The sequence below is a fragment of the Gracilinanus agilis genome, chromosome 1, assembly GCF_016433145.1.
Source record: "Gracilinanus agilis isolate LMUSP501 chromosome 1, AgileGrace, whole genome shotgun sequence".
Lineage (NCBI taxonomy): Eukaryota > Metazoa > Chordata > Mammalia > Didelphimorphia > Didelphidae > Gracilinanus > Gracilinanus agilis.
In genome coordinates, this window is record NC_058130.1 from 725,556,214 (window position 1) to 725,582,921 (window position 26,708).

The 26,708-nt window shown below is 48.7% G+C and overlaps 1 protein-coding gene and 1 non-coding gene across 2 annotated transcripts; both read right to left on the bottom strand.

The window, feature by feature from the left end:
• Positions 1-3: 3 nt before the first annotated feature.
• On the bottom strand, positions 4-110 carry LOC123232634. The gene has a single exon (XR_006505163.1). It is a non-coding gene; the product is annotated as a U6 spliceosomal RNA (small nuclear RNA).
• Positions 111-3,158: 3,048 nt separating this feature from the next.
• On the bottom strand, positions 3,159-26,685 carry R3HDM4 (R3H domain containing 4). Its single transcript, XM_044671683.1, has 8 exons — positions 26,464-26,685; positions 16,646-16,785; positions 15,854-15,972; positions 9,270-9,384; positions 9,060-9,145; positions 7,091-7,176; positions 6,687-6,742; positions 3,159-4,872 (listed from the first exon to the last, which is right to left on the bottom strand). The coding sequence occupies exons 1-8, from the start codon at positions 26,628-26,630 to the stop codon at positions 4,769-4,771; spliced, it is 873 nt and encodes a 290-aa protein (XP_044527618.1). The 5' UTR covers positions 26,631-26,685; the 3' UTR covers positions 3,159-4,768.
• Positions 26,686-26,708: the final 23 nt, after the last annotated feature.

Genomic DNA, 26,708 nt, shown 5'->3' on the forward strand with positions numbered 1-26,708 from the left:
AACCAAAATATGGAACGCTTCACGAATTTGCGTGTCATCCTTGCGCAGGGGCCATGCTAATCTTCTCTGTATCGTTCCAATTTTAGTATATGTGCTGCCGAAGCAAGCACAAACGTGGGGCTTTCATCAGGGCAATTTAAGGTACAAACAAAACAAAACCTTTTACGTAGGGCGATTATATTAATGATTGAAGATTCAATATTTCTTCTTCATTTTTTAGATTACATTATGTGGGCATGCTATTATCATTCTGTGCGCTAAAGTCTCGGAAAGCTCGTTATCTCGTTATTTCACATAAATTTCTCCTTGGCTGTGGCCGCAAAGGCTGCTGGGTGTTTGCGTGATTAACATACGACGCCCGAAGTGAAGGTCCTTGGAGTAAAGCTGAGGGAGAGCTTTCCGAACCTCCTTTATCCCAGGGGGCTCTGCGACTGAGGGGGTGAAATCCGAGGCGTAGTGAGGCCTAAAGGAGAGGCGAAGGGAGCCGCCGAAGGGGTGGGGCTTGAGGGAAGAAGAATGGATACACAACCCCCTGCCGGGGGCGGAGATCCAGGCGTAGGGGCTGAGCCCCGGGAGGAAGAGCGGGCCCAGCGAGCGAGCGAGGCTCTGAGGCAAAAGCCAGAGATGATGTTTTGGGCACAAGGTGTAGGCGGATTGAGGGTGGAGAAAGAGGCGGAGCCTGAACATGGGGGAGGGGCAGAGCAGAGAGGAGAGCTCAATCTCCCAAATTGTGGGGAAGCCTGGAGCTCTGGCATTTGTGCTTGCAAAACCGGGTAGGCGAGGGGAGGAAGGGAGATTCTTTGAAAGGAGTGAAATAATCTTCATAATCTTTGCCAGTTGGCTGGAAACTGGCGCCTTAGGGAGACTGCTCTTGTTTGTAAACCCATCTGGGTGACTGATGCCACAGCCTTCCCCTGCTGTTCCCCCAAGCACAGGCCTGCTCATTTCAGGGTGTAGAAGCTTTCCTCTTACACTTAATTCTCCCCAATTCTTTGGCCTCCAGGGAGAAATCACAAGAAAGTACCCTGGAGAGGGAAATTTCCAAGTTAATTTTCATTTTCTGTTTAGTCTGAAAACTGTAGCACTGAACTTGGAATAAAAGGGATTCGAATTCTGGGTCTGCTGCTCATGAGTTATGGGACCTTGGATAAGCCTCTTAACTTTTCTGGATCTCAGGTTCCTCATCTGTAAAATGAAGAGGTTAGATTATGATTTCTAAGGTCCCTTCTCTGATTAGAATATAGTATTTATTCTACAGCCATGCAAAGAGTATTGGGATTGAATTTCTTTAATGCTTCCTCTATGACCTTGGGCAATTCATTTTAAAATGACCTAAACTGTTTTTTTTTCCCTTTTATGTTAAAAAGAGGGTATTGACCTTAGATGGCCTAGTGGATTCCAGTCCTGCTCTTGATCTCTGAACCTCTCCCTCCAGGGACAGGAATCCTATAGTATGTCTTTCCAAGGCAACCCATCAGCCTTTGAGGTAGCTCTAAACATTGAGCCTTTTCAATAACTTGCTGCACCCCACCTATATCCTCCCTAGTTCTGCTATCAAATTCTCACCTCTTGTCTACATAACAATCCCTAAATCAAAGGCATCAATTACCCCCTGTAAAGAGAGAATTAGACTCTTTTAGTTTATTTTTAATGTGTAATCAATCAGCAAACTTTAATCAAATCAAGAATTTAACCCCTACTTAGTACCTAGCTAGCCATTAAGTAAAAAGCTCACAAGTCACTTACTAGTTCACACACACACCCCTCCTTGGGCAGTGCTAGGCAAATTGGGAGGCTATGATTGATTCCCCACGAAATGGGAGAGAGACAGGAAGTGATGTGAAAAAGGACTAAAAGGTGAGACTGAAGGCAAGATTCACTCTTGGCTTCCTTGGTTCTTCTACAAGGAGACTCTCAGTTGATGCTTTGGCAGGACACTCTTTTCAGCATGAGCTCTGGTGAAATTCTAGGTGTTCTTAGCCTTGTGTGCACTGAAGGCTCTTGGTGTTTTTTTAGATTCTCCTGGCTCTTTGAATTTCAGCTTCCTAATTAGGACTTTGGATTCTGGTGAGACTCGCTTTCGGATCTGCATTCACAGTCTAGGATTAGGGTATTTGTAGCTAGGCGATTTTTTTTCCTACCTTTTTCCTATATTTCATATCTCTACCCAGTTGTAAATAAAAGCTGCTAACAGTTTTTCTGACTTAAGGGTTAATGTTTTTTAAATGGCAACCACAATCTTAATTTTATAACTCTCATATTTAGGCAAACCTAATTTTAAATCTTACAACCCAGTGTTTCTCTCCATGCTAAAACATTCCCAGTTCCTTAAGCCAAACCCTCCATGCATGAATTAATTCTAGTCATCCTCTTCTTGTTGTACCCTCTCCTGCTTGTCAAGGTTCCATTTTAAAATATGGTAACCAGAACTGAACACAGTGAACCCAATTATGGTCAGACTAGCACAAGGTATAGGCAAAGCATGACCTCCCATTTAGGACATTGACTATTAATGTAGCTTGGACAGAAGTAGCTTTTTTGGGCTGCCACATTGAGCATTAACTTCAGGAAAATCATTCTTAAAGCTAAGGAAACTGAGGCCCAGGCTGGGGGAAATGTCTTACTCAACAGATCTCTCAACTCAAAACCCCATCCTTCATACTTCTTACTACTACTCTCTCTCCAAGGCACTTATGTTTGTTCAGTCATGTCTTTCTCTTCATGACCTCATTTGGTATTTTCTTGGCAAAGATACTGGAATGGTTTGTCATTTCCTTCTCCAGCTCATTTAACAGATGAGGAAACCATGACAAACAGAATTAAGTGACTTGCCCAGGATCACCCAGCTTCTATGAGGCAAGATTTTAACTCAGGAAGATGTCTTCCTGACTACAGGCCCAGTACTATCTCCACCCTACCACTAGCTGCCCAGGGCAGAGAGAACATCAAGTTGAGAAATTTGTTAACAGAATATCAGAAGATGGCACTGTGTCCCCTTCCCTACGTTTCCTGTTTGTCTTCTGCTACCTTTTTTTTTTTTCCCCCAGTTTGGAAGCTCTAGGCCAACCCTGATGACTTCCAGGCCTCTTCAGGGATTGCCAGTCCCTCTTCCCTGATCCCCAAAGGGGAAAAACAAAACACACACACATACAACCAAATACAGAGCACCAGGAATTTATTATACCCGCCTTCCCCAAAGCCAAGCAACATCTAAGGCCCAGCTAGCAGTCCCCCTTGCCTTCTTCACCCATGGCCTTGTCTGGGCAGTGAGACCCAGAACAGAAGTAGGCCCTGGGCATCAACCCTCCAGCCCGAGTCCCCTATCCCATGGCTGAGATCAGAGGGGAGGGGAGGGGAGGCCCAAGTATATAAATGTCGGCAAGAGAGACTGTTGCTGACCAGAGGGGCCCCCAAGGATCACCAAGCTCTGAGTCCAGGGTCCCCAACTGGCAAACAGCTCCATAGGAGGGCTACTGGGGAGCCAGGGCCTAGAGCAAGGGGGGAGGCCAGGGGCCCTGCAGTTTCACCCGCCATGCAAGTGATAACAAGTAAGTCTGCAAAAAAAGGCACCACAGGAAGACACACAGTTTAAAAAACAAACACATACCCCCAAAATGTGGAGTCCCTAGGACCCTTTGGGCCCAGGGTTACAATATAGGGTTTTAAAAAAATTCATTCTCTAGGGGATGAAGGACAAAGCTGTCCTACTAGGGATGGAGGGGGTGGGGAGGGGGCAAGTGTCAGGGACAGGGACACACACACACACACACACACACACACACACAGAGATATACATAACACACTATAGAAAAAGTATGGTCGTAGTATGGGCAATAATGAAAGGCACCCCCAGCCCTGCTGGCCACAACAACTCACAGGATGGCCATCTTCCCTCAGGTCCGAACTGGACCAAGGGCCACTCAGGCCAGCCTGGAAATGGCTCAATTAGTTGGGGGGGGAGGGAAGGAGGGAGGAAGGGTACAGTGGAGACACCTCTAGCTACACACAAATTGATCATTTGGGGGAGAGCTAGATCCCAAGGGGAATCAAACTCAAATTTGGTTTCTTTAAGACCAAAACAAACCAACTCCTATACCCCTCCCTAACCCATCCTCAAAAAAAACTTTTAAAAATATTATAATAATGATAAAACCCTGTCTGCCAGCCTACTCCCCTTGGGGACAGATGACACTGATCTGGGAAAGGCTGCTCACTCCTGTAGTCCTCCCTGCTCAGTCAACAATCCTCAACCCCAAGCCCCAGCCCAGAGATCTGGGGTCATAGCAAAACAGGATTATAAACATCCATGGGGGCTTCTTTGCTGCCTGAGGTGGGGAGGCAGAGCTTCCTCCAGAAAGCCTAAAAGAATCTGAGGCGGGGAACACCTCAGGCAGAGTTTTCATTCCTCTTTCCAAGGAAAAAGGCTGATAGATTTTGGGGGAGGAGGAGGCAGGGAAGAGGAATGAGAGATCTGCAGGTCAGGGATGAAATCCACAAAAAAAATAATAATAAAATAAAAATCAGGACTTCTCAAGTACCTTGTAAAAAGAAAATTAAAACACCAGAAGCAAACCCCAGATCTAAGCAAAGTGGGCCAGGCAGAATTCAGGGTAGATTAAAAAAATAATAATAACAATGGCAAATCAACTGATCTGGGGACCATGCTGCCCTGGGGTAGACAAGTCCTGCCCCCCACCCACCTCCCAAGAGAGGGAGATGAGAAGACAGGGTGTCCTGGCCCCAAGGTGGCCAGGAAAGAGGGATGCTATCAGCTCCTCTGCTCCAGGTAGGCAGACAGCAGCTGTTCTGGAGGCAAGAAGTTGGTGTGTTTGTTGCTCACTTTCATTTGCCGTCTGCCCTCAAAGTCGGAACCTTCCAGAAAGAGATACAAAGAGAGGGAAGGAATTAGAAACAGCTTGAGCAACCGCTAACAGGGACACATGACACAGACTTAAGAAATCCCAAGTTTGAATTCTGGGATCCTAAGAAGTCTGAGGATTCCAAGATTTTAAAAATGATGGAACTGGGTCATAACATCTCAGTGGGAAGAGATCCTCAGTCATCATTCAGCCTCACTGTCCATCATATACATGAATCCCTCCGGTAGCATCTTTCCTTCAACTTCTTTCCCAACAGCTCCAGGATGGAGGAGCCTCACACCCACTGGAGGAGCGACACCATATCCCACTTGATCTGGAAGGGACCCCACTTAGCCCAGCTCCTTGCCTTTAAGATAACTCATCTTCCGAAGTCAACTGTACCCTGTCCTTGGAGAACTCGAGAAAGAGAAGTAACCGCCCCACTCATTGTCCATCCCAAGGTGAGAAGAACAATATTCTGCATTGATGACTCTCTAGTTATTCCTAGCAAACAGAACTCTTCTGAATCCCATCCTCCTCTCAGACTCCTTACCATATCAAAGCTCTCTTGGCTTTCACCTCCACCAACTGCAGTTCTCAAAGTCTTCTCCCTCCTCAAATAGCCCTCGAATTCTCTGACAGCTCTTGCCATCTCCTTCACTTCCTTAGCCTGTATTAGACTGATCTGTAGCCTGACCTCCTCCTCTCCATCCCTCCAGAAGGCAAGGTCCCGGAGGTCAGGGGCTGCTCATCTTCCCCTAGGTAGTTCCAACTCCTCTGGGCCTTCCAGGAAGCAGGGGCTAGCTAAATATTTGTTTGGGAATCTTCCTCAAGGTTTAACTCTTGGTCTCACTCAATTCAAAGGCAGCTGACAAGGAAGTAACTGTTCTAGGTCAGGGCTGGGACTGGGGAGCTCTTAAAATAGGGAGTATCAGGGCTGGGAGGAATCACAGAGATCACCTCATCCAAATATTTCATTTTGTAAACAGAGGAACCGAATGACTGAATGACTTGTCCAAGGTCACCTGACAACTACATGGCAGACAGCCCTTTGTTCTCAACCATACAGGCTGATTCACTTCAAAGCAGATCTTCCCCTCCTCCATCCTGACTGGGATCCTCAGACCACCTCCCACCTCCCCACCCCCTTAAAGGAAAGGATAGAATCCAACTCACCCCCTCCTTCCTTCTATTTACCCACCCTGTAGCCATGGAAACAGCTTCACCGAGTCTGGTTGCCATGACAGCCTACTGCTCAGTTCCTCCAGAGAAGAAAAGAGAGCCCAGCAGAACACAGCTGGTGTATCTGGATGGCTCCCAGCCTCCTCCAGGAGGCTAAGTACCTTATGCCCCCTCATTTCCCCTCCAGGCCATTAGAGAGGACACTTGAGCCCTTTAATGCCTGGAGCTTCATTAAGCTAAAGAATAAGCAGGGTCTGAGTGCTCCCTGGTGCCCTCCAAGGCAGGCTTTTACACCCCCAAAGAGGCCTCAATTATCCATATCCAGGCCTGGGGGGAGGTGCCCACTCTCCTGCCTCTGACTCAGTGGTTTTCCTTGTTCTGTTTCAACGGAACTCCAGAATTTGGAGGGACCTTAGGCGAGACACGTGAGCTGATTCTGACCCCTCTGCCACTAACTTGCTGGGGAACATGGGGAAAATTGTTTTCTCTCTCTGGGCCTCCATTTCCCCCCCCAGGGTCGATGGCTTAGATGGTTTACTTCTTCTGGAACCAGATGGGGAAAGCACCCTCAGAGTTTTCCATAAGATGCCTCAGGGCGGAGATGGGGCAGAATAAAGTCAACAGTCAACAGAAAGCAGCACTCACTGGCAGACACCAGGTCCATGTACTGGCAGAGGGCATGAAGCAAGAGCCTCTCAAAGCTAGGAAGAACAAGAACAAGGAGATGGCATTAGGGCCCAGGGTAAGAATAGGGAGAGGGAACTGGGGCCTCCTGCCCAGGGTAGAGGAGTAGGGGAGTCCTGAAGAGGACCCCCAATTCACCCAAGTGAATTCTGAAAAGGCAAAACCTCTGCCTAGGCAGAACCTCAACATCCCCACCCTGCCTGGAAGACCTGAGGCCAACCAGAAAGGCCAACCCACTCATCCCTTTGCCTCCCCAGGGAGCAATCACTGAAGGCTTGGCCAGACAAAGGGGAAATCAAGGCAAGAAGAATAGACTGGGGCAGGAGTATTGGGGTGGGGATGGGGAGAGAGGGCTGGAGGCTCACCTGCTATCCATCATGGCTATGTAGACAGATCGAGGGGTGACAGAGAAAAACCTCAGGAGCTTTCCTTCCAGACCCTCCAGTGTGTCCTGGGAGAGGGAGGGATGGAGCCACACGGGTCAGGAAAGAGACAATCTGGATCCTACCCGGACCCCCCAGGAGGTGCTGCTCCCCCCCATCACTGTCCCTCCTACCAGATGGAGGCCCATCTCCTCCAAGAGAGCCCTCCCCTCCCACCCTTCTCTTCTAAGCACAGCCTAGAATCTAGAATGAATCAGGGCTGGAAGGGACCACAGGACTATCTAGTCCAAACTCTATCTGAATAAGGATTCCCTCTACGAGATAAATGCTTGTCAACCAACTAAAACTGGTCATGTGCTAGAACCATCTCCCCAGGAATTCTCCAGGACCATGAGTGCCCTTCACCCTTCTCTGTACCCCCCTCCCCAAGCAGCAACTGCCCACGGCACTCAGATTAAAGAGATGCTGCTTTGTACATCACAGGTACAGGCTCTGCCACTAACCCGTTCCCTAATGGGGCCTCAGTTTCCTCAGCTACAAAATGGGGAGCCTAGCTCTTGCTTAGCTCTTACATAAATGTAAGATGTAGCTGGGTCAATAGAAAGAAATGTCAAACTTGGGGTCAGATGGCCTGGGATCAAGCCCTTCCTCCAGAGTGGCACTGGCAAGTCCCTTCTCCTCCTCTCTGGGCCTCGACATGCCCCCGCTGCAAAATGGGGAAGCTGGATTCAAGAATCTCCAAAGGTCCCTTGTGGCTGGGGATGTTTTAACCTTGTGACTTTTATTGGGCAGTCTGAGGCCCAAAGGACATAAAGCCCTTTACGAGTCAGAAGCTGTGTAAATGGAAAGGTCTGCGGGTGTCTGGCACCAATCAGGGGCCCCGGGGGCCACTCTCTGATCTCTCAGGTCACCCGCCTCCCTCACCTGCCACCAGACAAAGACCGGAGGACAAACAGATCTCCTACAAAGAGCCCAGTCCAATTCCCAGGCCTTGGCTGGCTGATCGGAGAAGCACTAAATGGCTCTTAAACCCCTCGTGCTCACTACCCGCCCTCCTCCACAAAGCCTGGTCGCTGCCGGTCACAGTGACCTAGCCATGGGGAGGCGAGTGACATAGGAAGGCCTATTATGGATGCTCTGCATGGTCAGGGCATACATGTATGGAAAAGAAGAAAAAAGGAGGCCAGTCCAGCCCCTTGTCTTCCCACACAATCACATACACCTGAGGCCAAGGCCATTTCTTTAAAAAGGAAGAACAAATAAAAGATCTGCCTGCCTTTTATTGGGTGGGGGAGGAGGGTAAAGAGGGGAGAATGTCAGAGATGGGGGCAGGGAGGCCTTAGAATATAGAGCAGAAAATGGGAGATCCCTCTTTTTTACCAATCAGGAAAAAATGAGGGCCAGAGAGGGACCTCGAATGAAAGATTCAATTGGGGCTCAACCAATTTCATCCTAATTACTCAAGGTAGTCAGAGCACTGGAAGAGATTTTCATCCTTTCTCCTGGAAGTCCTAAAGACATTAGCTCGCACTCAATAAGGTTTGCAAAGCTCTCTACAAATATTATCTTGTTTTCAACTTCTTAAAAGCCAGGGAAGGTCCATACTTTTACTGTCCCTAATCTGCATGTAAGGAAAATGAGTCAGCCAGAGTTAGGGTCATGTAGCAGATAAATCTGTGAAGGTTGGACTTGAACTTGGGTCTTCCTGGCTCAAGGTCCAGCTCTCTACCCACTGGGCCACACAGCTGCTTCCAAAGAACATTTATTAAATACTTTTTGCACCCCAGGTGTGGTATGGAGCACTGGAGAGAGGCTCTCCCAAGCCCTACCCAGTCCCGATACCCTATGTTCAAACCAGCTCAGACACTGTGAATTCTGGGGGCCCTTCCAGCTTGCACATTCTAGGATTTTAGAACCTAACCACCCATGGCTCCAATCCTCACGGACTGACCATGGGGATTCGCCCCCGCTTCAGAGTGGTCCGTAGGCGACGGTTAATCCTCTGGAAGCAGGCCTGGGGTGTGTAGGATGGATCTTCTGAAAGGCAACAGAACTGAGTTAAGTCAAATAGGCCTCCATCCCCAGCCCTAGCCCCAGAGCCCCCATTTCCAGAGGATCTCCTTGGAGGCCTCCCCTGAGCCCTGGAGGGGCACCCCAACACCTTTGCGATTATCCTCAGTCTTCGCAGGGACCTTCCTCTTCTGCTTTTTTGTAGCTTCTTCCTCCAGGTACAGCTCCTGCTCCTCTCCAGACCGATTCATAAAATCACTCCAGATCTGCAAAGGAGAGGGGAAAAAGAAAGCCTTGATTCATTATGGGGGCCTTGGCTGAAAAGTATCTTGTGTCCTCTCCTTCCCACAAAAGTTCTGCTCCCCATGGAAGAGGAGTGAGGCTTCTGGTCCTGACGGGAAGACAAGATCTCTCCAAAGGTCAGAGTTAGCAAGGCCCTCAGAGGGTACCTGGCCCATTTCACACCTGGATAGGATAATGATAGGAGAGCCCCATATGTGGCCAGATAGGCCTCCTTGAAAACTTCCAGGGCCAGAGGGAGAGAAAGTACATGGAAAGAAGCTTGGTCACAGAGTATGAGGATTCAAATTCACATGTGGCCTCAGTATGGGAAGTTCATTTAATGTCTCCAAGCCTGTTTCCTCCTCTATAAATGAAGGACTTAAATAAGATGGCCTCTAAGTTCTCTCCTAACTCTAAATCAGATCAAAAATAAAGAATGAAAGGGCCCACAAGAATCACCTGGTCCAACCCCCTCATTGGTCTGAGAGGGAAATAGGCCCAAAGAAGTGACATGTCCAAGATCTCTGAGATAGGAAGTGGCAAACCTTATGGTCCTTTTGGGAAGTTATCACATTCCACTTGGAGATAAGCCCTCATTTTTAGTGAAGTTTTCCTTTTGATCAGTCCCATCTGCCTTTCTTTAAGTCCCTAGACCCCCTTAAATATGCTCCTCTCCTGGTTATGCCCTTTGGGGGTCAGTTGTGAGAAGTCTCCTTCCAATACTTGACTATAACTATTCTGTCCACTCTAGTCTTATCTTCCAGGCTAAAAAATCTTCATTTCAAGGGCAGCTAGATGGCTCAGTAGAAAGAAAGCCAAGCTTGGAGATAGGATGTCCTGGGTTCAAATCTGGCTTCAGACACTTCCTAGCTGTATGGCCTTGGGCAAGTCACTTAACCCTCATTTCCTAGCCCTTACCAAACTACTGATTTTAAGACAAAAAATGAATTTTTTATTTTTGTTTTTTCAAAAACCATTTCCTCTGATAGATACTCCAGTGGCCAGTCCCCTTATCATCCCAGTTGCCTTCCTCTTTGGCCAACTCTGAAGGAGTCTGAGCAGGCAGAGGAGAGCAGACCCCACCTCTCCTCTTCAGAAGCGCCTCACCAGAGTCCCTGCATCTTCCATACCCAGTGTTCCTGGATCTGGCTCCATGGGAGAAGCCAACCTTCTCTTGGGTCAGGTTCTGAGATCAAACCAGGGTCCAAAAAGCCCAGAGGCAGCGTTTCAGCCTGGCCTGTGGGGCCAAATCAGTCCCCTCCAGCTAGTCAGCAGTGGGGCACAGAGCAGCTAACCTTGGCTACTTGTTAACATCTTCTTGGGCGAGGAAGGGAGCCTGGGTCTGACGCTCATCTCCCATTGATCTGTCTCTTCTTTAGAAGCTGCTTTCATGAAAGGCCTGATGGGGTTGGGCCTAGGAACTAGGAAAATATTGGCTGTCCACAGATTTCATTTTTGCAGACCTCACTGACCCTGGCCAGCAGGAATAATTAGGGAAGGAATCCCATTCAGGTGGAAAGCTTGTTTGAATAATTCCCTAAGCCTCAGGAGCAGTGGGAAGGTGAGTAGTACCCTGTGCTTAGAACTGGTAATGCAGAGTGCAGGGGCAACAGAGAACTAAGACTAGAACCCAGATCTCCAGGTCTAGAGCTGCTTCCACTATTCCACCGCCCTCACTAAGTAAGGCCTCTCTGCAGGACTTAGGATCTTGGCTTTGGAACTGAAAGGGATCTCAGAAAGCATCTAGTTCAACCCCCTCATTTTTTTTTTTAACTCTTACTTTCTGTCTTAGCAATAACTCTAAGACAGAAGGGCAAGGGCTAGGCAATCAGGGTTAAGTGACTTGCTCAGGGTCACCTGGCTTGGAAGTATCTGAGGTCAGATTTGAACCCAGGTCCTCCTGACTCCAAGTCTGGAGTTCTATCCACTGTGCTACCTACCTGTCTCAATTCCCTCATTTTCTAGATGAGGAAACTGAGCCCCAGGGGAAACAAATTATTTGCCCACTGTCATATAGGAAGGAGAATCAGAGGGGGGAGTTGAACCAGAGCTAACCTTTTCACCATACCAAATACCACTGTATTTGTCCCTGGCAATGATGATGGCCTATAGACAGTTGCCCACATTCCCTCTGTTGGGCCTTCTTGAAGATAAGCGGCCTGTGTCCTTGGCCAGAACTCCTCCATTCGACTGGAACCCACAAGAGCTATCACCTGCCTCCCACAATCTGGTTGTTGATTCTCAAAAATAAAAAGAAACCACTTTAGAACTAACTGAGGTCCAGTGAGCAGGAAGGATGGGATGGGGAGGAGGAGGGGGAAGAGAAACAAGAACAAAACCCAGGAGACCGTCTCCCAGGAACTGCTGCTCCTCATCACCGACTACTGGGCAAAAAAAAGAGAGCATTTCTTCGGGGGTCGGGGAACAGAGGGATACTGGAAGAAGGGTCTTGCCAGCACCACTTCCAAGTCGAAGCACTGGCCAGCAATGTCTCCAGTTTTTGCCCACTTGGGTCTGGCTAATAATGGCAGGAGCTCGGTCCTCCTGTACCCATGGAGATGGTGCCAACTCCCTACCCAGGCAAGCTGGCTCTAAGCCTCGGCAGCAGATGGTTACCTAGCAAGGAAGAAGGGGGCGTCTTCTGTAAACCTTGAGGCTGAGCTTTGCGTTGGTTTGAATGATTGTGATGTTTTGAAACGATAATAACAGATCAGAAGGTCAGCTTCTATCCAATGCTGCTGTATGACTTACAAAAGGCAGGGTTGTTATCCTCTTGGGCAAGGGACTTTCTATCTGAATTGGATCAAAAAAGATGGGAACAAAGTGACCCATACTTCCTTAGTATCAATTCCAAGGCAGAAGAGCAATAAGGGCTTGGCCATTGGGATTAAGTGATTTGCCCAGGGTCACACAGCTAGGAAAAGTCCGAGGCCGGATTTGAACCAGGTCCTCCCGCCTCCAGATCTGGCTCTCTAAAACATTTTACTATTATAACATAGCTGTCCCACAAACTGATTCATCATAGAAGAGGCCAAATGGGATATTGGAGAGAGGTCCAACCTTAGAGTCTGGAAGATCTGGGTTTGAATCCCACCTTTTATACATTCTGACCCTGCTGAGAAAGTCACTAACCAACCACTTGGTGCCCTCCAGGCCACTTCATCAGGATTAATGGCAGAGCAGAGACAGATCTGAAGTGGGGGAAGGAGTTTCCTTACTGGGAATTCCCTAGACCACTGAAACAATAATACCATTTAAACATTTTACATGTTATCTTGTTTGACACCTCCCCATCCCTAGCCGCTATCCTGCTACCATTGTCCCCATTTTACAGATGAGGAAATTGGGGCAGAGAGGGGTTAAGTGTCTTGCCCAGGGGACAGCTAGGTAGCATAGTGGATATAGTTCTAGGCCTGGAGATGGGAGATTCAGGGTTCAAATGTGGCCTCAGGCACTTCCTAGCTATATGACCCTGGGCAAGTCTCTTAACCCCAATTGTCTAGCTCCTGCAGCTAAATGTTTAAAAACAAGCAAAAAACAACAAAAAACAAAAAACAGGGCCCAGAGTCATATGGGGAAGATCAAGGATCCGTGTCTGTTGCACAGACTCGGGTAGAAAGACCTGGGAGGGTTCAGGCCCAACCTCTGGCACCAGCCTGGCTCTGCAACCTCCCCTAAACTCCCTTAAGTGGTAGATAAGGAGCCATCTGGGAAGTTTCCATCCCCAGACTTCCCCCACCTGCATGACATCTCAGGTTTGGACCATAAATAACTGGAACAAACAAAAGCCTTCGTTTCTTGTTATCTTAGGGTAGGTACAAAGTACAATTAGACCCATTTTATAGAGCAGGAAACTGAGAAGGAAAAGAGAAGGGACTGGCCCATAGTCACAAGGCTGGTAAAACCAAGAGCCGACACTTAGCTTCCTGGAATCCAACCTCCAGGACTGGCCTTCTCTCTAGCGCATGACGGCTCCAGACGAGGCCATAATAATAATGACAACAATAAACCGTGATGCTGCTGCTGCTGCTAAAGAATCTTGTTATGGTGCTTTCTATCTTCCTCTCCCAACTCAGAAGGAGAGATATCTAACTAGCTGAGAGGCAGGGGCAGGGATGAAGGCCAAATGAAGACAAAGAACGAGTCTGCAACCCAGGCCTGGCCTCACTAGTATTTTCCCCCCCAACTCCTTCAGAAACATGAAAGTACAAACTGGCAATTGATTGATAAATTTCTCAGCAAGGAAGTCAGCCAGGCAGAGTGGATAAAAAGCCAGCAGGGCCTGGGTTCAAGGCCATGTCTCTAAATCCATCCAGATCTTGTGGCTCTTCTCAGTGCTCCAGGTACCTCTCTAGCACGATGAACTGTAGAGGTGTAGACCTGCAATGCTCTGTAGAAAGGGGGTTCCCTCTGCCAAAAAAATGGCACCAAACCAGGTAGGTTGAACCAATTGCTCTCTTCTTGGACGTTTCTCTCTTTTTTTTTTTAAGACCCTTACTATTCTGTTTTATAACAACTCTAAAGCAGAAGAGCTTCAAGGGCAGGCAAAGGGGGTGATTTGCCCAGGGTCACACAGCTAGGAAGTATCTGAGGCCAAATTTGAACTTGGGTCCTCCTAACTCCAGGCCTTGAACTTTATGCACTGGGCCACCCAGCTGCCCCAAGACAGCATGAGTCCTCTGACCCCTCCTATGACCTTGTGGGGCAAGTTGACCTCTTGGGACTTCCGTTTCTTCATCTGTAAAATTCAAGGCTTGGACAAGATCTAGGCCTCTGAGGGCCCTTCCAGTTCTAGACGTCAGATTTTAGGATCCTTCAGGTTACCACTCTAGCTTCTAGATCCTTTGGGAGTTATCATTCTAGGTTATAAGAACCTTCCCATTAGTAACGGTCTATGGTTCTAGAAACTGAGACCCTGATTTTTTTTTTTTTTAACTTCTCTGTGTCCTCTCACAGGATCTCAAGAATTGGGAGAAAGTCAGTGGTGGCCATCTAGCCCCAGCCTACCTGCAAAGGGATCCCCTCTCATTAAAGGGTCACCCAGCCTTTCCCCAACGGGCACCGTTGCCCCACTTCATAGACCACAAAACAGGTTATGGGGCAAGAGGGCTGCTGAGAAACAGCAGGTCAGGGAGGGGCAATGGGATATTGCAAAAAGACTTGGAGGAGGGGATGGGGAAGAAAGGCTCCACCAGAGATGGGTAAACAAGCAGGCTGAGATGGAGGAGGGAGGAGGCTGGGCCCAATGACTGGGAATGACCCCAGGTCCTTAGATCAGGGGTGTCAAGGACCACCCCCATTCCCCACCTTGGCAGTCCGGTGATGCCTTCTCAGAACAATATTGGTTGTTGCCTACATTCATTATTGAAGAAATGCCCAATTTCAGTTAGAAGTTGGAGAAAATAAAGATGGAATTTTCCCCTCTGTGGACCTTCTGAAATCTAGCCAGTGCCATGAACTCCAGGTTAAGAACCCCGGCCCTGGAGTTTCCCAGAGAGATCAGACAGAGACCCTGACGTCTAGGACTTTCTCTGATCCTCCAGGAACCTGATTCACTGTTTTCCCAGCCTGGGCACCTTGTGGGTTCAGGAGAGAGCTCAGACTCCTTCTTCCAATTCCCAAGAGGGGAGAAGGTTAGCTCTAGTATCGGGCAGCTGGGGAGGGAAGGACAGAAGAGATGCCTGTGGGTTCCATGCCAGCCCTTTTGACCTTGACTCCTTCTCAGATCACATAGGTCTCATCTTTTCCCTAACCCCCCCCCCCACCCCATCATGAACTTTGATGTCTTCAGGAATGATTACCAGGAGACTTCCCCCATCCATCCACCCACATAGCAAGTTCTAGGCTTGGCCAGACTAGTGGGGCATCTCAAAGATATAGATACAGCCCTCTGTATCCTTGGCTGGCTCAAGGCAGGGAGACACCAAGAGATGAGGGCAGGAGAACTGTCCAGAATAGGGGTGGGGAGACCTCAAAACCATCAACCTCAGCACTCCGAGAGAAGTCAAAAAGTAAATGGGGCTAGCCTTCCAACAGATATAATGATCTCCCCAGTTTGCAGAGAAAAAGTCTTAACCCAGCGTCCACAGAGCCTGGACAGAGACATCAAGCCTCCCAGCTTCCGGGGATCCAGCTATTCTTTGAGCCCTTGGAATTCACCTGGCTAACTTTAAAACATTCTTTTCCCCAGCAACCTTGTGAAGTAGGCAGTTACAAGAACTGTTAACCCCATCTTATAGATAAGGAACACTGAGGTTCAAACTGGGGAAAGGAGTCACTCAGGGTTACCAAACTAAGAAGAGTCTGACCCCAGATCAGGGATCCTTCCAGCACACCACATCACGTGGGCTCTCATGAGGTGAAGGCAAACAATATCCCAAGCTGCTCAGCTCTGGGGTGACAGTGGCCCCCCCATCCTGGGCAAAGGGGGTCGAGCACACCAGAGGCTCCTACCTCGATGTAGGTCTCGTTGCTGCAGGCTTTGGCAAAGATGCTGGGAGGAGCAGGGAGGGCCAGGTCCCCATCATCAGGGGAGCATTCAACCCTCTCCATAAGGGTCATCAGATAGTGGCCTGTCAAAGGAGACGCTTTTGAGATTAAAACAATCAAACAGCAGACCACCCATCCCTGGGGTTCTTCAGCTATCCACCCCAACCTTTAGGACCTAAAGTTTAGGTCAACAAGTTGGGGCCCACTTGAATAGCTGAAGACTCCGGGCTGGAAAAGGCCACTGGGGTCAGGGTGGGGAAGGCCCAAAAGAGAGCCTCTAATCCAATCATGTCCATGCTCAGAACGTTAGCTTTCTCAAAATCCCTTAAGGAACGAAGACACGGAGCCGGGATCTGAAATGGGGTCCTCCTGACTCCAAAGCCAGTGCCTTTTCCCATGATGTCCCATACTATGGATACTGGCTAGATGGGGGGAGGAGGGAGAAGAAAGATAAGGGAAAACCAAGTCTGGAACTCGGGACTTTCCTCATTTAACTGATATGGATATACTGGCCAAACTTCCAGAGGCTTTTGAGAAAGAAATCCTACTCCCAGGCCCTACCAGGACCCAAGGACCATACCCGAGTTTCTACCCATTCCCACATCAATCATTAAAAATGATTGGGAAGAGGCAGGGTGGAGGGAGGAAGTCCAGTAAGTCTCCTCCCTGCCTCCCCACCGGTGGTAAGGAGCCCCTTCCCTGCTCTGGGAGCCCCCCCTCCCACAACCCTGCATGGCTCTTCAGGCCCCAACTCACTGTTCTCCATCCGCTGCAGCCTCTTTCGGCCCTTGGCCCTGGGCGTGAGGTCCGAGTTCCTCACAGCCTGGTTGATAAAGTACTGCCTTCGCTTGGCGGGGGTGAAACGCTTGGCCCTCGGGAGGTGGGAGTGGTAGTGTCTGTGGGTGCAGAAAGAGCCAAGATGTCTCCTCTCCTCCCAAACCTCCATGATCTGTCCTCAATGCCAAGCACAGGTGGCGACCCCCGGAGGTGGGGAGACACCGGGACAAGAGACTAGGGGAATGACGGGGGAATAAGGAGGGGAAAGACCAGGTTCAGAGAGAAGAGGAAAGAGCTTGGGCCTTGGAGTCAGGCTCCAATTCTACCTCGGACACTTGGCCGTGGGACCTTGGTGGAGACCCTTCTCCCTGAGCCACAAGTTTTCTCATGGGTAAAATGTTAAACTCAAAAATTAAGTAAATTTGGAAGAAGGAAGGCAAATTCTGTAAGAAAAGGGATCGTTTCTGATTCTATCTTCTGTCGTTTTGGCTGTACAGTTTGGTTTGGGTGATTTTGGTCTCGTGTACGTGTACTCTGGGGGACACAGCAGATAGTAAGTGCCTGAGAAATGCTTCTGAGGGACGGAGATGAGGGAGCTGTTTGAGACGGGCTCTGTGGTCCCATTTCTCTGACTCTATGAATCTGGGGCCCTTTGGACACTTTAAGATGTTTATCAGGTGCCCCCTGGGCCCATCACCTCTGCATCCTGTGGTTCTGGCTGAAACAAGACCCTGGAACATTGGGGAAGAAGAACAATGTGGCCCAATCCATTTGTTTCTCTGTGACTTTATCTGCTGAACCCCCTGGGGCCACCCCAGAGAGGCCTTCAGAGCTAAATCCTGCCACTCAGCCCATTAAACTGTCTTAATTACTCAAATATATTACCATCCAGGGCAGGCACAGGCCTCCCTCAGCGCCCAGGAAGGCAGCTCAGAGGAAGCCCGGTGGGGGGCCGGGATCAGCGCCCGCTCTGGGCCGGTTGGGAGCCAGGCTAATGGAGGAGATTAGATGGGCCAAGGGGCCTGTGTCCTGGGGAGGCCCTCCCCTCATAAAGGGGGTGAGGAGCAGCAATTCCCCCAGCCCCCTCTTCGCCTTCCTCCAAAGGCTCAGGCTCTTAGAAGAAAATGCAACTGAAGTAAATGATTCTAAAGAAATGGTATTTTTTTTTAAATTCTTACACCATTTTAGAACTGATACTAAGCATCAGTAACAAGGCAGAAGAACAATAAAGGCTAGGCAATAGGGGTGACGTGACTTGCCCAGAGTCACACAACTACAAAGTGTGTGAGACAGAATTTGAACTCAGGTTCTCCCGACTCCAGGCCTGGTGCTATATCTGCTGAGCCACCCAGCCACCCCAAGAAATAGCATTCTAGCAGATATTCGAGTACCCAGGATTTGTAGAGCAGGAAGCACGGGGAGCCAGGAGACCTGGACACAAGGTGCAGCCTTGGACCAGTCACTTCTTTCTAGGCCAAGATTTCCCCCTCCCCAAAAAAGGGGGGTGAGATGAGATCTCCAAAGGTCCTCTGGGTCCTGGCAGTCTATATTCTAAGGGCCTTCCTGGCATAGACATTCCAGGCCCTCTCAGATGGAATGATCTCAAACCCAGATCTGTTTGGAGAATGGGGGATCCAGGTCAACATCCCATCTCCCTGCTCCCAAAGGGGAGCTGGAGTAAGGTAAGGGGCTCCACATCTCATAAAATGAACAACACGATGCTCTTCTGAAGTCCAAGGTCCTGGGTTCAACTGACCCTCCAGCTTTGACCCTATCTCGAACCCTGACTATGGTGAGTCGGCCCCATCGACTAGGGCCTCCTGAGGTCAGCTCCATCCCTGCAGGCTGAGTGCCTGCCCAAGAAGAGCCCCAAATAGCTTGGCTGGTTTGTTTTCGGAGACTCAACAAGCTTGCTGACCTAAGATTAAGCCCCACAGCCTGAGCAAAAGGGAAAATACCAGGAGGCAAGAGGAAAGGGTCAGGCTGACACTGGTTGGTCTCGGTTTCCTCATCTGACATTCTGTGTTCTAAGGGTCCTCCCAGCTCTGACAACCTATGTTTGTTTTCAGGATGCCCCAGGCTTTCAGAGGATAAAAGCTCAGACTTGAAGTTCAAGTCTTACTCTGACACCATGATCGTAGACAAGTCACTGAATCATTTCTCTGTTATCTAAGACCATAATGCTTTGTTGTTTTAAATCTCCATTATTAACCACACTCCACCTTCTCAGAGCTACTGGGAGTCAGAGAAAAGAGCACAAAGTCCAAAGAATCCCAGCTCCAACATTTCCTGGTAGTGTGACCCCCCCACACACACACACACCTCTAAGAGGGGAGTTGATGATGCTTCCAGGACTTGCCTTGGGATGCTACCCCAAGATCACTCTGTAAGCCTCCAGACACTAATAATAAATTCCCATTCTGACGGCATCAAGCCACAGGAAGTTACTGGCGAGAGAACCACAGCCTCGGGACCCCGTCTTCCCCTACAGCATCACCCTGTTATGGCCCCGTGACATTTCCCTTGCCCCACTCAGCCCCTCCAAGCGAGGGCTCACTCTGAGGCGAGCTGGAAGGGGTCCAAGCCACAGTCACCCTGAGCTGGAGAGATAAAGGGAGCTGAATCACCCCTAGGAGCGCCTGCGGCATTGGGGAGGGCCCAGAAGAGAGCCTCAGATGTAAACAAGTCAGGTTCTCCCCACGAAGTGTGGGGGAGAGGTCAGAACCCACTGTCTCCAGATAGCTGAAGGCCAGAGGAAGTTTGTGAACCCAGCCGCCCTCGTGCCAAGGCTTTGGAAGGTGGAGGGTCTTGCCCAGACCATAGAACAAGAAAAGTTCAATGGAAGGCAGAGAGGGACCCGGACTGGACACCAGGAGAGGAAGGAAGGTTCTAGTCCTGGCTTGACAACCAAGCCTAAGATCTTAAACTTAGAAACCCTACTCTCCGATGGAATAGAAAGAGCCCTGGATTTGGAGGTGGATGGACCTGCGATCCAACCTGGGTGATCTTGGGGAAATTATTAAACCTCAATGGACCGCTTTTCCTCCACCTGTAAGATGAAGGAGCAGAAAGCAAGACTGGGAATTAGGAAGACCTAGGTTCAAATCCTGCCTCAGACTTGCCAGCTCAGAGGCTGTTCTTTTTTTAAACCCTTACTTCCTATATTAGCATCCGAAGAGCATTAAGGGTGAGGCAATGGGGCTTGTGGGGTCACACAGCTAGGAAGCATCTTGAGGGCAGATTTGAACCCAGGATCTCCTATCTCTGGTACTGGTGCTCTATCTACAGAGCTAACTAGCTGCCTCCAGCTTGGAGGTGGTCCAAGAAATTATTTTTTTTAATGTTTTGAGGATGACGTCAGAAAAACCTGGAAAGACTCATATGAACTGATACAAAATGAAGCAAGCGGAACCAGGAAAACAATGTATACACAGTAACAAATGTTATACGATGATCAACTGTGAAGGACTAAACATGTCAGGAAACCATGTCTCCAAGATAAGCACAGGGGACCCATGACAAAAATGCTACCCACAGCCAAAGAAGGAACTGAGTGTAACCATCTTCTACTCTGTTTCCTTCATGAGATTTCTATTGTATGTGTGATAAGTGATTTCTATCATGACAGACGCAATATGGACATTTATATTACTCGAGAATACCACTTTAACCTACATTAGATGATTCACCAACTCAGGGAGGGAGAGGAAGGAGGAGGGAAAAATATGAATTTTTAAATGCCAAAAAATAATTGCTAGGAAATATTTCTATATGTAACTGAAAAAAAATTTAAAAATTAGGAAAAAATTAAAAATTAATGAAAACTGTTTTGACAATTGCATTTCAATATAATTGGTTTCCTTGGTAATTTTATTTATTTTTTAAAGTATTTTAAAATATTCTTCTAAGTAGGGGTCTCTAGGTTTTCACCAGGTTACCAAAGGGGCTCAGGACACCCAAAAAAGCTAAGAATATCTGGATTAGCTACATGACCCTGGGCAAGTCATTTGCCCTCTTTTGGCCTCCATTTCCTCATCTGTAAAATGAGGATAATAATAGCACTTGCTCCCTGAAGTTGTTGAAAGGAGTTAACATTTGAAAAGTGCTTAACAGGGTGCCTGGCATATAGTAGGCCCTAAAGAAATGTTAGCTATATTTCTTCCTTTGTATAATGAGGTGGTTACACTCTCGGGTCTGTTCCACACCTAAATATATCATCCTATTTCAAACACACAGCACTTTGTAAATACTTGTGGAGTGATTTCATTTCTCTGCTTCCGTTCTGAGACTTTGAAGTGATGAAGGTAAAAAAGGCATTTCTAAAATCAAATGGATTTCACACACTCCTGGACAGTACCTAACCTCGGTTCATAAAACTCTAGACCTAGAGAGGCCATTTTACAGATAAGGAAACTGAGGCCTGGGGAAGTCTGTTGCAATTGGCCCTTAGATTAGAGGTGGGATCTGAACCCAGGTCCATTGCCTTCAGAGTCAGGGATCTTCCTATGATCCTCCACGTTCTATTTTAACAACAATAATAATGATATTTACAGCATTTTAACATGCTAAAAGTGCTGGGTAAACATGATGATTTTGTTTGTCATTTTATAGACAAGAGAAGTCAGGTGGAATAATATTTATTGAGTGCCCGCTATAAGCTGGGCACCATACTAAGTGCTTTTTGCAAATGTTATCTCATTTGTCCTCATAACAACCCTGGACAGGAAATGCTACAATTATCCCCATTTTTACAGAGGAAGAAACTGAGACAACGAGAAATTAAGTGACTTGCCCAAGTTCATACAGTTGTTAAGTATCTGAGGCTGGAGTTGAACCTGATGTTTTATTGACTTTATCCATACTGTACCACTGGGCTCCATAGAGAGCAGGAACTGGGTTCAAGAGCTACCTCCTGACACATACTAGATGTGTGATTCTGGGAAAGTCACTTAACCTGTCTATACAAAGATTATAAACTGTGGAGATGGTGCCAGTCCTGCCTGGTTGAGAGAATTTCCCCATCTGGGATTATAGATCTAGGCTTTGTCTCTTTAAATGGGATACCCCAAAAGTCTTGGGGGGCAATTTTAAATCATGAAACCCTAAAATCCCTAAGACTTTTGAGACACTGTAAAGAAGGAATTTGAGCCCCCAAAAAGGTAAATGACTAAGCCAAGGTTCAGCAGTCAATAAAGAATAGATAGAGGAGATGCACATCCAAGTTTCCCTGATTCTTTTTTTTCCTTTTTTTTAAAGGTAAAAGAACTTGAGTGATAAATCATGAAATCCCAATGCCTTTTTCTAGGTCCTCAGCTTTCTTCTCTCCCTATAACATCTGACATGACTCACCACTGCCTTCATCTGGCTACCCTCTGGTCTCTTGGCTTGTTGGACACCCCACTCCCCTGGTTTCATGATAACCCCCTTCCCTATCTCTTTCTTAAGCTAATAGCCAAGTTCCTGATTCTACTCAAAACCCCTTCAGAGGCTCCCTACTGAATCAAGGTCAAACTCCTGTGCATGGCATTCAAGGCCGTTGACAATCTGGAGCCACCCTCCTCCATAAATACCTCGTCAGCATTATTCAAGTTATTTTCCTCCGAGTTCCAGCCATGCTGGATTATGCCCCCAGGACCTCTCCCCGGCTTTCTGAACTCTGGGCTCTGCTCAGGCGGTTTCCTAGGCCTTCTCCAGACTTAAAATCTTATCTGACCTTTGAGCCTAGTTCAAATGCTGCCTCCTTTAGGGAGGGGGGAGGCTTTCCCAGATCTGTGGGGCCTCCTCCCCTTCACACACACACATTTTGTTTATACCTTCAGAAAGCATTTGTCTGGTACTGAATCCTATCCTAGTGATAGGTGTTTGTGTATTCCACACTCCCAGACCTGGGGCTCCCTAAGGGCAGGGACTGGGTTTTAGTTCAACATTGGGGGTATAAGGGAGGGGGAAGAGCCAACGGAATGCTCCATAATCAGAAGATGCCCAATTAATATGTTATAATAAACTGAGAGGCTTTTGTGCCAAGGACTCCAGAAAATAAGAATCATATATGGCTCTTTGAGTTTACAAAGGTCTTTACTTACATTATCTTTTTTTAAAACCCTTACCTTCTGCCTTAGAATCAATAAGTGATTTACCCAGGGTCCAAGGTCAGATTTGAACCTAGAAATACTATGCATTGGTTCCAAGGCAAGAGAGCAGTAAGGTTTAGGCAATGAGGGTTAAGTGACTTGTCCAGGGTCACACAGCTAGGAAGTCTAGGAATACTATGTATTGGTTCCAAGGCAGAAGAGCAGTAAGGACTAGGCAATGGGGGTTAAGTGACTTGCCCAGGGTCATACAAATAGGAAGTATCTGAGGCCAGATTTGAACCTAGCACCAAGTCTCTAGCCTTGGCTCTCAATCCACTGAGCCACCCAGCTGCCCCCTACTTATATAATCTTATTAGATCCTTACCAGAATCCTGGGAGATAGGAGCTATTATTATTCCAATTGTACAGCTAAGGAACTTGAAGCAAACAGAAGTTAAGGAACATGTCCAGAGTCACACAGCTAAGAAGAATCTGAGATCAGATTCCTCAGGTTTTCCTGACTTCAGGTTCCATGTTGTATTATACACTGGTACCACCATTATAGATGCCTCTAACAAGCTCCCCAGGGGCAGCTAGGTGGCTTGAGAGCCTGGCCTAGAGACAGGAGGTCTTGGGTTCAAATTTGACTTCAGATATCTCCTACCCATGTGATCCTGGGCAAGTCACTTAACCCTAATTGCCTAGCCCTTATGGCTTTTCTGCTTTGGAACCAACAGACAGTACAGTACTGATGTTTAAGATCAGGAGGTAGGGCTTTTAAAAAAGAAAAAGAAACTAAGGGATGGCCCCTACTCCCTGATGAAATACGGGAGGAAATTCTTATTGGAAATCTAAGAGAAAAGGTAAAAGTTAAAAAGGAAAAAGAATCGGGGGATCCACGAAATATCAGGCAACCCCTTGATCATTCATTATTACTTCATATTCTTTGTTAGGCTTAAGGCAGCTTGGCATAGTGGATAGAGTGAGCCTCAGAACTGGGAAAATCCGGGTTTTAAGGCCTACTCTGACACATACCTCTGACACATAGAAGTGTCATCTGGGCAAGTCAATTCACTTCCCCTCATCAGAGTTTCCAGCAATACCAGGGGAAAGAGCCCTAGGCTGGGAGGGAGAATCTGAGTTAGCCAAATCAACCTGCTTCCTCAATGGTTAAAAAAAAAAAATTGTGGCACTGGCTGGGTGACCCTGGCCATGGGGCAGGCGAGCCTTTCCAGCTCTCAGAAGACCTAGCCAGTGCCACACACTGGGTCCGAGAAGAGCCTCCACTCCCAGATGTGTGGACGGGCGAGGCAAACACTTGGCATATCAGGGGCCCTAGAAAAAGAGCCTGCTCCAGGCTGCCAGGAGGCTGGTTAAGTCTAATTAGTCACTCCAGGAGCTCTATTTACACTTCGTTTCCAAAAGCTCCAAGGTCCTTTAGCCAAGGGGCCATTAGCAGAGCTTTCCAAGGGTAGGAACCCAGGCAGACAATTAGCTTTGGGAACTGAGGTATAAACAGAAAGGTAATTAAAGGATCCAGTAATTGGCCTGCCTGGCACTGGACATCAGCCAACATGGAGGTCTCTGCGCTGATTTTAATGTAACCCTTGCTGCCCCGCACCTAAGCCCAGAAAGCCAAAGGAGCTTATCAGGGGCCCAGCAGAGGCCAGGTCTGGTGGTGTTTATTTCCTCAACATCAATCTCTCCCCAGAACCCCCCAGTGCCCAGGAGCTGTGTCCAGCCCTCTTTCAAAGCCAAAACCAACCATAAATCCAAGCCCTTCTGCCCCCCCCCCCAACTTCTTACAAAGGCTGCTTGCCCCAGTGTACAGAGGAGCAGTGAGGAAACCTGACTCACTCAAGGTCAAGGCTGTTCCACCAAGATCCTACTTTCCCAACGCCATTTTTAGCCTGAAGCCTTGGGGCCAAATCAGTCAACCTTTAATAGACAGTCCAGATCGAGGCCCCGGGGCTCCCTCTACACACCTGGGACACCCCACTCCCAAGAGGCTGGGCTGACAGCTGACACGCTCCACCTTTCCCACAAAGAACCCCAGAGGGCTTGGGGGGGGGGGGGCAGCTCAGAGGCCCAAGACTTTCAATCAGATTTACAAATTAAAATCCTCACAGATAGGACCTTGGACAAGTCCCTTCCATTCTCTGGAGCTGTGTCCTCCCCAGGGGGAAGCCAAGGGGCTGAACTAGGCCTGGGGTCTGAGAATTAAAAACCAAACTTCTTTGTATAACTCTAATCAGCAAAGAGATGTCTTTCCCATTTGATTTGAAGCTTTTAAAGCCACAAAGAGTTCCACGCTGATCTGACTGCCTGCCGATCAGGGGGGGCCGGCAGACAAAAGGCTGAGGGAACCCCAAGGGTTTCCTTCATGCCAAAGGGCCCCTCCAGCTCTGATCTCCACAGTTCTACATTCTAAGGTTCCCGGCCTGGGGCCTTCCATGTTCTAAGCCACCCCCTTCCGGGCTATCCAGACTCTCCTCCCCAGCTTGGACCTTCCCAGGCTCTCCACTTGAGCCAGGGAAGATAGCAAAGGCCTTTGGGATCGAAGGGATGGGGAGATCCAAGTGGGCAGGAAGGGCTGGAGGAAAGGAAATTAGGCTGAGTGAGAGGAAAAGAAGTCAGAAATGTCACACCTGTTCTTTCTCCTACCAGAGAAGGGTGGGAGTGACACCTGGGCCCCATGAAATGAACCACCCCAGGCACCCACTGCTTGGGCTGAGGAAAGCTGGTGGCAGGGGAGTGCCCACATTAAAGGAAGGCTATTTACCCAGGTCACATACTGGCTAAAGTCAGGTGTCAGAGGGAGCCAGAAAAAGCAGAAGGTAAATCAGAGAAGAGGAACAGATGGGGCCAGAGCCAAACAAAGAGAATGACGGGATGGAAGGAGTTCAGAGTTAGCCTGAGGGTAAATCCTAAAGTGGGGGAGGACCAGGAAAGAAAAGAGTCTAGAGGTCAGAGATGACCAGAGCCAAACTGGGGGTCAAGGGGGGGTCCCTGGGAGCAAACCCCAAAGCCAGAAGAGGGGTAGGAACCAAATTGGGGGGAGGGGAGCACAGAGGGAGAGAATGCTAGGGGCTGAGTGGATTTGGGCTACAGTAAAGAAAAATCCTGGGTCAGAGGGGTCCCGAGTCAGCCTGTAGTTAAATACTTAGAACAGCTGGGCTGAAAGGACTTCGATCCCGGGGGTCAAACCGACCGAACCTGACTGTAAACAATCAGATAAGCTGGGCAGAAAGGACCCGAGTCTGCCTCTGGTTAAATACTCAGCTCTACTGGGCAAAAGGACCCGAGGTTGGATCAAAGGGTCAGAGGAGCCCCGAGTCAAACTATAGTTAAAAAATGAAATCACCCAAGCCAGCCTATAGTTAAATAATCAGATCAGCCGAGCGGAAAGGACCGGAGACTCGCTCCCGGGGTCCCCAGGCTATAGTTAAACAACGAAATCAGCGGAGCAGAAAGGACCTGATCCAGCTTATAGTTAAATACTCAGTATCACCTGGGCAAAAAGGACCCAAGGCTCGATCCCCGGGATCAGAAGGGGTCCTGAGCTAGCCTATGGTTAAACAATGAGATCAGCTGGGCAGAAAGGACCCGAGCCTGCCCGAAGCTCGATCTTAGGGTCGGAGGGGACCCGAGCCCGATTGGGGCGTTACGCAGGTAGCGTGGCGTGGGGCGGGGTGGGCTCGGTGGGGCCTGGGCCCCAGCGCTCACAGGTAAGGCTCCCCGCCCGGCGGCGTTCCGGGGGGAGCCGCTGTCGCTGCTGCTGCTCCTCCTCCTCCTCCTCCCCCGTCCGTCGCAGGGGCCGCCGCCGCTGTCACGGTCATGGTCGCCGACGTTGCCTCGGCCGGGGTGCCCTCCAGGCTTTTCAGCACAACCATAGCGAGCTGCCGCCGCTGCCGGCGCTGCGCCCCCAACCCTTAAAGGGGAAGCGGCCCCGGCCCCGGGGCAGGAAGTGA